This window comes from Falco peregrinus, chromosome 12 (genome assembly GCF_023634155.1).
Source record: "Falco peregrinus isolate bFalPer1 chromosome 12, bFalPer1.pri, whole genome shotgun sequence".
Classification (NCBI taxonomy): Eukaryota; Metazoa; Chordata; class Aves; order Falconiformes; family Falconidae; genus Falco; species Falco peregrinus.
The window spans coordinates 12,085,060-12,097,310 of NC_073732.1; the positions used below are offsets into that span (position 1 = coordinate 12,085,060).

The 12,251-nt window shown below is 38.4% G+C and overlaps 1 protein-coding gene across 9 annotated transcripts in view; it reads right to left on the reverse strand.

Moving 5' to 3' along the window:
- TRIP12 (thyroid hormone receptor interactor 12) overlaps positions 1–12,251 on the reverse strand; it is a 79,957-nt gene that overhangs the window by 20,140 nt on the left and 47,566 nt on the right. For 7 of the 9 annotated variants that reach the window (XM_055817541.1, XM_055817540.1, XM_055817538.1 and 4 more), the window contains 17 exons: positions 10,834–10,929; positions 9,696–9,844; positions 9,323–9,358; positions 9,134–9,229; positions 8,616–8,708; positions 8,319–8,480; positions 7,166–7,234; positions 6,868–7,033; positions 6,065–6,182; positions 5,773–5,929; positions 5,305–5,458; positions 4,545–4,773; positions 3,692–3,810; positions 2,865–3,072; positions 1,648–1,748; positions 1,353–1,527; positions 806–947 (listed from right to left, as the gene is read on the reverse strand). In XM_055817541.1, coding sequence (XP_055673516.1) covers positions 806–947; positions 1,353–1,527; positions 1,648–1,748; positions 2,865–3,072; positions 3,692–3,810; positions 4,545–4,773; positions 5,305–5,458; positions 5,773–5,929; positions 6,065–6,182; positions 6,868–7,033; positions 7,166–7,234; positions 8,319–8,480; positions 8,616–8,708; positions 9,134–9,229; positions 9,323–9,358; positions 9,696–9,844; positions 10,834–10,929 — 2,270 coding nt within the window. The remainder of the gene's footprint in view (positions 1–805; positions 948–1,352; positions 1,528–1,647; positions 1,749–2,864; positions 3,073–3,691; positions 3,811–4,544; positions 4,774–5,304; positions 5,459–5,772; positions 5,930–6,064; positions 6,183–6,867; positions 7,034–7,165; positions 7,235–8,318; positions 8,481–8,615; positions 8,709–9,133; positions 9,230–9,322; positions 9,359–9,695; positions 9,845–10,833; positions 10,930–12,251) is intronic. The other 2 variants (XM_055817542.1, XM_055817539.1) reach the window with 1 other exon arrangement.

Below are 12,251 nucleotides of genomic sequence, written 5' to 3' on the forward strand. Positions count from 1 at the left end.
GACAGGGCAAATAATGTGAGGGTAAGCAATTTCTCTATGCAAGAGGAGCCATTATGGGCAACATCTATATTTTCCCCATTTTAAGAGAAAAGCAAGATCCCATTTCTACCCCATGCAATGTAAAGATGAGCTCCAAACAGAAGTTTTTAATTAGAAAAACCCAAACCCAAAACAATCACACCACAATTCAGCTTGGCATACATTTTACACATCATCTGTGTGGGAGAGAGGAGGAAGGAAAGTTTCATATTTTAATGATTGCTTAGGTCAAAGCACAGAATGTAACTTGGCTGTTTAGCTACTTTAGAAGTTACAGGTTTAGACTACCTATCAAGGATCACAACTGAGATGGAAGGCTCCAGTTCTTGAGATACTAGTAGGTACGGCCCAACCTGCATTTCTTCTATCTCCCTTGCCCTCCCCTTCACGCCCCAAGTTCTTATCACAAGCTGTGTTCCTCTTGAGGTATTAAGTCAGCCCCTAACACTTCACCACAGAATTTTTAAATTTGAAATAAAATGCTGTGTAAGTGACATATTGCTAGGAATCAAGAATACCATTCTTAAAACTAGTCATTTATCATAAGCGATGAGTATCAGAACTTATACGCTATTACTAAAAAAACAAAGTCCTTAGCAAACCATTCCAAGTTAAGAAACATCGTATCATCATTTAAGTTAACAAAAACTATACTTAAAATATTGGCCATACTGTCTAAACCAGTCAGCTTTCCTCTAGCTCCCTCCTAAATAATTCTACTGCTTCCGTTCCCACACCCACTCCAAGGAAGTCTGCCACGTCTAACCTGGAGGTTGAGTTGTTCAGTTGCAGTGCAAAGTCTCTGTAATACGTTTAGTGCAGGATTGCTTCCATCCATGTTTTCAGAACTAAAATAACGTTCTACAAATTTATGGGCTTGCTCCTTAATCCAGCCCTTAATTTTTTCTCTGTAAGGAAGCACGCAAAAGTCATTCAGCCACACTTAGCAAACACATACTCCAATATTACAAGTAAACGCAGAGTACCTTTTTCCCCACGTTTAACAGCAGTCACAGACAAAAACCCTTCCCCTCTTACTCCAGCACAGTAAAGGTCTTATTCTCTACAGATCACTTCTTGCACCATTTTTCTAAATTCTCGTATTTTTCCCCGGTATGCTACTTTTAAACTATTAAGAGGTTACTTTCTCTACCTTAATTTCTTGATTCATCTCCCAGAGTTATTTTAATAGTGGTTAAACTCAAACTTCTTTGATAGCAGTTACTTAATCACCTGATGGCTGCTTATAAGAAAGTAGCTGCACCTCAAAGCCAACACCGTGTTACAAGTATTTTCATTTTGCATGTGTGTACCTGTTATTGGAAATGGTATCCTTGGAAGCAGCCCTTGCAAGACCACTGACTCCTGCTGTTCGTGCTGGTTCAATATTATTACTGTTGGACTGTGTGCTTAATCTTCCCCACGTTTTAGGATTTAAACTTGCCAAGAAAGAAGATTTAGGAGATTGAGTAGTTGTAGGGCTTTTAGCTGCAGGAAGCAAAGAAAAAATAATCAACAAGCTTATTACAGCTAGTACTTTTGACGGCTTATAAGCTTACTTTTACATTTAAAAGGAGATAAGAATATCATATTTTAATACTTATTTACCTTGATTGTCTACTTTGTCATCATCTCTTGGAGGAGAGTATTTTGGTCTCCTTGGCCCTCGTTTTGGCAGTCTTTTCCTCTTTAGAACATCACTCAGTCGCCTGTCCAAATTTAAAAATAAAACAACATGTTTCCATCCGCTATATTCACACGCATTCCCATCCCTCAGTTCAAGATGCATCTGCTAGCTATATGCACAAGGATTAGAAAAAGGTTCGCTCCCACAACAAGGAGGGCACAAGGGAAGAACGAGGTCTGGGAGAAGCGGTGTCAACTCTGTTTTAATTGGGAGGACAAAGTGACAAAAGGGCATCCAGCAGGAAGAGGTTTTGCTTGCTGTCACCTTTCTACTATGGGCTGCCAAATACAGCCAGAAGTGGCACTAAATAAGAGTTTCACAATTTTCATGTTTTTATTTGTGTAACCATCTGGTTATTCATTTATTTGAATACACTTAAAAGGAAAACTACACAATTTTCCACTGAACACCACATATAATTCTCTAACACACACCACAAGACACTAGACATCTGACTTGCCTCCCCTACTAAAGCCTAGAAAACACTTTTTAAACAATTCATGGAGTTTCTACTCATCAAGCCCTACAATTCCCAAGTTCACATATTTCAGTTCTGGTTCAAAGTGAGTTTCCTCACTATGCCGATATATCAAGTTAAACTTTTCAGCTGTATTTTTAAGGTACACTGTACAACACTAAAATAATTCATTCCTACAAGAAATTAATTCCACACGTGTTCAAAATGGTTGCATTTCATAACTTAAGGTTGACTTTTTTTCCTCCAGTCTCCAGCATAAAGGAACCATGCACCACAGCTATCATTTCTCTGAAAGAATTACTCTGTCCTCAAGAGTTACATGAGACTACATCTGTTGCTCCTGACATTCTCCAGTATCTTCCCAAGCAGCACATTGTTCCATATCATTACATCATAACCATCAGGTCACTAGTATTATTGTTGGGTTTGGGGTTTTTTTTAAACATTTCATATAAACGAATCAAAACTACCCATCAATAGCTTCAACACAGCTCCATTTTAGTTCCTTAAAAGAAAACACGACAGCAAAAACATAGATGATACTGTAGCAGCCCATATCAGTCAAACCTTGAAGAGGAAAAGGAAGAAAACAATATTGAACACAAACAAAAACAAGGCAACTCCAACAGACTGTTTCTTCACAACAAAAAGTGCACTTACCCCTGTGGGCTCAAATCCAAAGAATCCTCCCGGCTGTGCTGTAAGCTGGGAGAGCCCAAATCCGCAGCTGCATTACTAGCAGCAGTGGCTGTTCCAGTACTTATTGTCGTAGTGGTACCCAGCGTTCCTGACCCATTAGTGCATACTTTTGGTGGGCTTGTTAGCAAAGCTTCAGACTCTGCTAAGTTTTTTACCTGGTGCATCACCCCTTTGCAAAAGAAGAAATCTTTATTTAGCAGGTTGGTTTGGTTTTGGCAGGCAGCAGGGACAAAGGTGCTCAAAAAGGTACAAGTCACCTACTCAAACCTCTGTTTTGATTATGGCAGCATTGACTCACCCCACCCACCAAAACAAAGTTTTAAAAGCAGTTTAATCCTTTCTTCAAAAAGTTAACCTACATAGTTTAAAAAAATGACAGCAGCATGAACAGTAGCTAAAGAAACTCAAAAATCCCCAGTGGATTAGAACAAAGTCTTCCTGCCAAAATCAGTTTTGTCCAGTAAGACTACTCATGTAATTTCAGCAAACCACCTTCAACCTAAACATAAGTTCCCTAACATCTAGTAAGTCTGTTCAAATTTGTTTTGGATTCAGAAAAAAAACCAGCTTGTATCCTCCAGAGTTTTGGTCATCTCCTCCCTAGTCGTATGAGGACAGTGTTCATATGGATTTGCCTTTCTTATTCAACAACAGTATTAACCTTTTAGGGCTTGAGGGGAATGAAGCAGGCAGGGGGCAAAGGATATAGATTCTACACTCACACACTTATAAAATACCTAATAAAGAGGTGAAGGGGGGGGGGGGGGGAAGAACAATGCAAGATTTACCTTCTCTTCTGAAGTAAACACTAAAAATGTCAGGTAACTTTTGCATTAAAATCTCTGCCATCTGCAGGGCTCCAACCACTATCTTAAGGTCTTGACTTGACAGCATGGAGGCAATATGACTAAAACAAATAGTTTATTAGAATTAGGTTAGGTTTGTCTTCTCATTTTTCACTTCTTAAAAGAAAAAAAATCAAGCCAGATCATCTTGCATACATAGTGCTGGAGACCGAAAGCAAACAAATTTCATTGTGCTTTTGTAAATGCTATAAATAAAAGGACTGAAAAAGTCCTCTTCCCACCTAAATAACTTCTATCACATTTTAACACTCAGCATAAATGCAAAGAGAGTTTTCTTCCTTTAAAGAACATGGTGTTGTGGACCTTGGTACTGCCTTTAAAAAAACTAGTCAATTTATTTTCTAATTGCATTCTTTCCTCTAGATCCCTTTAGGTTTATGGCATAATATATAAGAAAGGTTTCACGAACAGAACTACGAATAGAACTTACCAGTTGAATGCCATGAGTGTCTGTTATCGTTCACATTGTATTACCTCAGAAGTCATCTTGCCCTCAGAAAATTTTATAGGCAAGTTTTAGAAATCAGGATAACAGTAAGCATTGATATTAGACATCACTAGTACACACAGCCATATCCATAATCTAAGTTTCTAACAAGAATGCCTAGAATTGGGGCCTACGGCATAATGTAAGATGTAAAAAATTCCTGAAGAACTGGAAAATAAATAAGAATTTAAAAGTACAATTTCCCCCCAAAAAGAAGATTAAAAAATATTCACAAGCTTGAGTTGTAAGCTCAAAATCAGTTTCATTCACAACAGTCAAACAACCCACCTTGAAACAGCATGGTTTTTCAGCACATCCTTCAGAAGTTCAGCATCAGCAAAATAAATTATCCTAAGAATTGCTCTAAGGCACTTGTGTCTAACAGCAGGTCCAGCTGAAGAACTATATACTTCATAAAGAACACCAAACAATGTTTTGATAAAGGATTTTGCCAGTTCTGGGTCCTCTTTCATCAGTTGTGCTCGAGCATCATCCTTCTTCAATTCTGAATGTCCACCTGTGAAAAATTGTGCAACAAATCACTGCATAGTTCTCCACCTCCCTGCTCTGATTTATTTCAGCTTTAACAAAAGAAAGTAATTATCTCTCTTCAAGAGCTAAACTAAGAACCAGAAGTCAAACTGATGGCAAGAATGTAGGTACAAATCCTGCTCTTTCAAGAAGTCAAATCTTTTCTTCAGTTTCCTTATATACTTCTGTATGATAGTAAGAAGTCCTGACACAGTCTTCATTAAATAGAAGAGCTGTATTAACAAAACCATTTCAGCAAGTCCCAATTCAGAAACAACCCCAGCTCCTCCCCGATTTTATGCGTTTTCAGTTCCCAGAAGAGAGTTTACATATAAAGAAGAATACATTTCAACAGTTTGAGTTTTGCTGTAAAGCTGTCTTCATTCACATCAGTCAGGGTAGTTTGATGTTCCACAAAAGCCATAAGAAATATATTAGCCAAGTAGCAAACTGCTGCATAACCTAGCGCAAGCTGGCTATAGCTAGACACACCAAGTGTCTCCTAAGCTGTACTTACTAGTGTTTGTATTGGCTAAAGGGTTTGGTTTTCGCTGAATGGCACGTGCTGTTCCAGTATCCTCATTTATTTGCTGCATAGAGTTAAAATCAATAGTATAGACACGCCCAAGTGTAGACAGGCTGATCTCATCCTCACCAACCTGATGAGCTGCCTAAAAGCAAGGAAGAGATTAAGGTGAGGGAATCCCTAAAACACAGGAAGCTATATGAAAGGCGACGAGACTGGTAAAACAGCAGGAAGAATAATGACTGACAGAAATACAGTAAGAACAGAGATTAAGCAGGTCACCCATTACTGAACACCAAACCAGTGCAATATCACAGCAGGAGGTTTGAAGAAACTCATGTGTTTCTTACTCAGAAAGAACAAGGCTGATATTTTCAAAGCCAAAAAGAAAGCACACAATTCCCCATACAACCATGCATATTTAAAAAACATCACCACAGAGATGTGTGTAATTACTACCTCTATGATTCGACTATCAATCCTGTTATAGGGATGCCAGAGACCCCTGTCATCCCGCCACTGCCATATTGCACCATCTGTATTTTGCGCATTTCCTTTCTTTAGCATAGTGTCAACAGCAAAGATTCCCTCTTTTGGCAGGCAAGGCATCAGTTCACTGTAAAAAACATCAAAACAGTATTTCACTTAAGTATACAATAAAGTCCATCAAGCTGAAAACTGCCTTCGTTTCACAGAAGGTAGGGATTTTAACCTACCAGCCAGACTCACAACCTCCGGCTGCATAACGTACCAGATAAGAGAAGTAAGCTCATAAAGTTCTTGAGGACTTCGCGGAACTAGGTCAATTTGTTCTTGACAACTCCCATTTGAGGCTCCACAAAGGAGGAAGTGAAGTGTTTCTGCAATATCTATAGAAATTATTATTCGTGAGATTGCCTATATCAGAATATGGACTCCATTTTGTATTGGACACTACGTAGTAGAGCCACTGCCCAAAGCGACTGCCCAACAGACAGTACACAGTAAGACAGAAGACATCTCTTTGAAAGTTCTAAGAAATGTTTCCGCTGTCAGGTCTGGGGTTTAAGGGACATCTAGAGGGGAAATTTCACTCAATATACAGGCCACAGAAGAAAATGGTAAAATTGACAAGTCAAAAATGACAAAATGAGAAAAAGAAAACTAGCAAGGACTAAGACAGCTACACAGCAGTTACTTTTCTTAATGTCTTCCCTTAGAAGTACTTAAATCACATTTCCCCCACCTGGTAAATGCTACAAAAAGAATTCTTCAACTTGTGTTTGAATGAGAGTAACTTGTGCAGCTAATACAGACTCAAAATTAGGCAAGCACTCCAGTGACAACAGCTAGAGATAGGAAAAGGGAGAAACAACCCTCAGGGGAAAAAAAAACCAAAACAAAACCACCTTTCAAAAAAAGATTGACTAAGCTTTGTAACCCAGGGGAAGCATAGTAACAGAGAGAAAAATAAGACCACCACAATATTTGTATAATCAAGGGCACAGAGTTCCATATTGACTGTAGGCATTAACTTAAATAGGACCCCCAGAATACGAAAATGTAAGAACTCACTTTGCTTCATAAGCTGGACTGCAAGTGTAGGGCAATTGGAGCACATTAAGGAAAACATGCGCACCACCATGATGAACATTCCTGAACTCAGGATAGGAGGCGTCACTACCAACAGTTGCTGGATATTTGTTAACAAGTCCTTGGAAGCAACCTGCTGGAGCAAGTTCTTCAGGAGAGAACAGCAAAATTGAAAGTGTTAGTCTTTGAAAGATCAGCCATAAGCAGAAACTGAGGGAGGGAAGAAGGAAACAAAAAATCCAGCCCCCAAAAGGAATGAAACAAAACACCACACCCTTACCTCCTCATGCTGGAAGTTGTCCACTAACCGTGCGAAACAGAGACAAGTGCTTTCAACAGACTTTTTGTCCTATAATAAAAAAAGTATTTATTTGAATTAAAATATTTTAACTTGCATTAGGTTATTCTGTCATTTTGAGACACTCAATTTCTCCAAAAAGGCCAGATGAATCATATTTCACGGAATATTACAAGTCTGAATTTTAAATTTGTTTATACAGTCTAAACTGACCTCCTGATAAGGCTGTGCTCCTGCATATTCCCTGAGAAACATCCCACACTTAAAATACAAATAACTTGAGGGACCTTTAGAGACAAATAAACAGATTTATAATATCCTTTTTGGAATCTACAAGGAGGAAACAAAAGGCAAGAGAGCCACAAATGCCAAAGCAACAGGAGATACAGATAATACGCAGGAGCGAAGGTTACCATTCTACAGACTACAAGCAGCCTGATTTTTTCATGCAGTGCAGGTAAGACAGTAAATCCCAAAACACCAAGACAGTAAAGACGTCCCTAAAAATAGCTCTAGTTAAAAGTTCATTGAAACACTCAAAAAAAGTTCAACTGAACATAATAAAACACTTTTACTGTAAGGGTGGTTGAACACTAAGCGGTTGCCTGAAAAGCTTAAGTCTCCATCCTTAGGGATATTTTAGGGGCAAGGAAGTACATACAGCAGAAATCAGCTGGACATGATCCTGGGCAATCTGCTCTAGTAGACCTTGCTTAAGCAAGGTATTAGGGCTAGACAACTGAGGTCTCTTCCAACCTCAACTGTTCTAATTAAGAGCTAACTCAAGTTTGGGTTTTTTTTTTGCCAGAAAAACTCCACTTCAAGATTTCTTGAAATCTTACTTTTGTGGGCCATAGCTTCTCTTCAGAGAGCAGGAGTCAGTACTTGTCCCTACTACAACTAAGAATGGTGCTTCCTATTTCCAAATCATCATCTAAAGCTGACATTTGACTTCTGTAAAGCTGCCTCCAAGATTCAAGTAGTCTCTCAGCAAAAAGATGTAGGTGAAATGAAGAATAGCACAAGAATACAGAAAAACATTACCTGGAACCTTCCATTTAGTTGCATTTGTTAAGGAACAAAATAATGTCTCCAGGTCAAAATGAAAACTTTCCATTTTATAATAGCTTCTTACCTGATGGGTTAACCTTTGTGTAAGCAGTGGCAAAGAGTCTGCCACAAAGTGAAACTCATCAGGTGTTATACTCTGGCAGCAGTTGGCAGCAATAGCTAGGGCATTCCTCTGTGCATTTATACTGAAGAATTCCAGATACAGCAAACAGTCTGCCAACCCACCCTATAATAAAATGAACAAACATTTTCACTCTCAGTACTGCTAAAACCATAGGAACTTGCTTTCTTATTTCATCTTCATAGAAGAGCACCAAGGTGTAGAACTAGTAGAGGTAAAACTGCTTTCTTTTTTACTTACTGCCTGCAGAATAGCTTTACTATGCCTGCGTGATAACATCTCCAAGGCTGTAAGCGCTTGCTCTGCCACATCGATGCACTGAATCACTTGCAGCTACAAGAAGACAAGAAAGCTTGTAAATCAATTTCTAAACCAGTTTGTAAAAATAATCATCCTCATTAACACTTGGACAGTTAACCTGTACCGAGATACATATGCTAATGCATCTATACCGCTCGCTGTAATCAAGCTAGCCAGTTTAGAGGCTAGATCAGCTTATAGCTACTCCAAGAGTTAACGGTTTGTATAATTACACAGTATCCTTGCAACACCGATCAGACAAAAAGTTCTCAGTGAATCAGATAGTGCTTTTCAGTAAGGGGTAAACAGAGTGAACACGTCTTTAAAAGCTTATCAAGCATTATGTATTACCTTGTAAGCTATGAAAAGAAGCCATTATCTTAATGGTATATCCTGAAGTTAAAACAAAAGATAAAATCCCCTCAGATTAGTTGAACACTGTTTTTATTTCATTTTACCTTTTCCAAGAAGACAGGAATTGCATCTACCACTACAGCAGATGATCTGGGAAGTGCTTCCATCATATATGTTAAGGCCCGACACGCATGGTTCATCTATTAAATATACAGATATTTGGTTTTAAGTTCAGATGATACATTTTATTATTTAAAAAAAAAAAATATCTTAAAACATTACAAATCACTTACAATGTCAAAGTTGTGCTCCATCTGCAGCAGCGTTATCTGTTTTTTAAAAAGAGTATTGTTAGTTCAGTAAAAATTATCTAGATATCAGCATAAAAAGGGGCACAAATCAGTATGGTAGCTTTTGACTCAGGACTTTGAATTTTAGTAAAAGTTTCAAAAAAGCCACTACCTATTCTTGAGCTATTCATTAATAGGACTATCAAAATTTAGCAAAACATGCCCTCAAAACCAAATAATGAGATGTATAGATAAATTCACATACACACATATGTATCACTAAGAATATATAATATAAATAAAGAATATGTAATTTGAGCAAGATATTGAGAGAAATATTATATCCTCCAATAGAAATACGAGATTTAATCTTTACCAAAGCTGGTACAACACTCTTGACCGGAAATCCTCCTAATGTTTCTTCATTTCCCATGACCAACAGCTGGCACATCTCAATCACCGCCTGTAGTTGCTGACTTTCATCAGTGGCTTGGAGACCTTGCAAAAGCTGTTGGGCTTTAGAACCTAGATATCCAGAAAAAAAGATTAGGAAAAATAATGTTAGAAAACTTAAGTGTTCAAGGGAACTGTTATGCTATACTTCTGCCAGAGTGGAAGACCAGAGATAGTTTGTTTTCCTCTGTAATTGTAGTTTCACTTCCTTTCCCTGTCACAAAAAGGGGGCAGGGGGAATAGAAAAGGGAGTCCAAATCTCACTCATCTGTCTTTCCAGTGCAGACTGGTCAGCACAGGGAGTCCACCACACTGCTCACCATAGCCATCATGCCAACCTGCAGCAGGTGTCAAGAACCCACACCACTCCACCTTTACAAAGCAAAGGACTTTTCAACACACCCCCTGGATAACATAGCACATGGGTGTATCCGTAAGACCCATCCTCTTCTTGGCAGGCAGTGTAACAGGCTGCCTCTGGCTTTCCTGGGAAGCCAAACAGACTTGGACTAGAAGGTATGCATCTTATCCAGCTGCTTAACGCAGACATGGTGGAGTAAGACTAAGGACCCATGTTCTCACTGACACACTGTCTGAAGGAAATTACTTCTTTCTGAAACCTAAGACGCTTTTGAAACTATAAACAACATACTTAGAACTGACATCTACTGACAGTTTTAAAGCTACCTTAAGCATTTGTTTAAAGCTAGCAAAAAAACCCAAGGGGATTGAAGAGGCCTTTTGTTAAGCAGCCCATCATGCAAAAGAAAAAGATAAGGAAGGGGTAAAAAGGCAAGAACCCTCCCTTCCCCACCTAGACAGGAATGCCCCAAAAAAGGAAAAAGAAAAGAAATATGGCTAAAGCAAATTTCTCTTCCTTACAGGAAGACAAGCAAATCAATATCGTTGACCAGTGGTCTAGCACTATCATGACATACAAGTCTCCAACATGTAAAATATTAAACTATGAAGCTAATACAAATATTAGAATTCACTAGTGGCTGAATTCTGCTAGTCTGGAAGTGGAAAGAATTAAGTCAAATTAGACAAACTTTGCTTACTAGCTCCACTTCCAATTGTCCTGTGGAAGAGCTGCGACATCCGAGGACCAAGAGGGCCAAACAGGTGAGGAGGAAGACCCCTAGCCTCTAATAGAGCTAAAAGCAAACAGAGGATAACAGCCATTGTCAAAGCTTCTACGTATATTTTTAAAAGCTTAAATTCCATGATGCTATAAGACTACTAGAATTTTGATACTTTAAGAAAGAAGGGTTAGGATTAGATGACTGCAGCTACCTCAGTTTCTAAAAAAACACCAAAAAGATGACCTTTAGGGAACAAATAACTCATTTTTGTATGCATTAGAGCATTAAGGTCCTTTAAGAAGTCACCCACTGAGTTTCCAGAGATATACTTCACAGAAGAAATCTGGTCTACTAAATTGTTATAATTCTAGATTTAGAGTAGCTGATATACCAGCCCATAATTTCAAACCTGAACTCAAACTACATAGAACAGGTTAAGCTTATCTTCACATTTTATGGGAACTGAATGGCAGTATTAATCTAAAAAAAACACACTAAAAAAAAGGTTCACAGCTTTATTTGCTGATGAGCATGAAAGGGAAGAACGCTGCTAGATATTAGGGTGGGATTTTAGCTTTGTTTTTAAATACTTCTCAGTTACTTAATCTAGCTTAAGTGGGTGATTCTGAGCTTTACTGTAGCAACCATGACTACTGCAGATTAATAGTTATAGTTAATCGTAAAAATCAGTTTAGCTCAATATTCCTAATGCATACCTATGCTTACTGAGGACTATAAACAAGTGAACCGGTAGTGACACAGCACTCATTTCCACATTAAATATCCAGATTAAATGAAACCTGTCATTTGCAAAAGAGATCTTTATCTCAGAATTCCTTGCGACATAGTGGCAGAATCATTAAAACAGTTGCAGGGCATGCAAACTGAGTTTATACCCGCCTGTACTCTCAGGTTTTTTAAAACCTGAATCCTTTAGCCCAAGCACAAAAGCAAGCATTTTAAGAACATTTAGATTTTCTTTGGTCAAAGCTTAGAGCAAACATGGGTATCAGTGACAAGCACAAAAAAAAATGTTATCCAGAAGCAGGCAGAGTAACAGTAGTGCTAACCTGGCCTGTCAACTGAAAACATTCTTGCAGAGATTTATTTTCATATTTGAGCTTACACATTTAATAGGACTGAGTTCTCTGTTCTGTCCCCCCAACTCCTCCTGAAAAATCATCAACAGTAGTGTATTATACACCATGTAAATGAGTAAGGACACTACGCCAGCCACTCCAGACACTACTTCCAAATTCTTGCATCTTTAGGGAATTAAGGCTTGTAACTCCGTACTTCAGAACTACTGTAAGCAAAGCAACACATTCACATAGAGAGAAACAAAAATACAGCCTTCCCACTGCACATAATACAGAATTTGGGTAGATATGGCT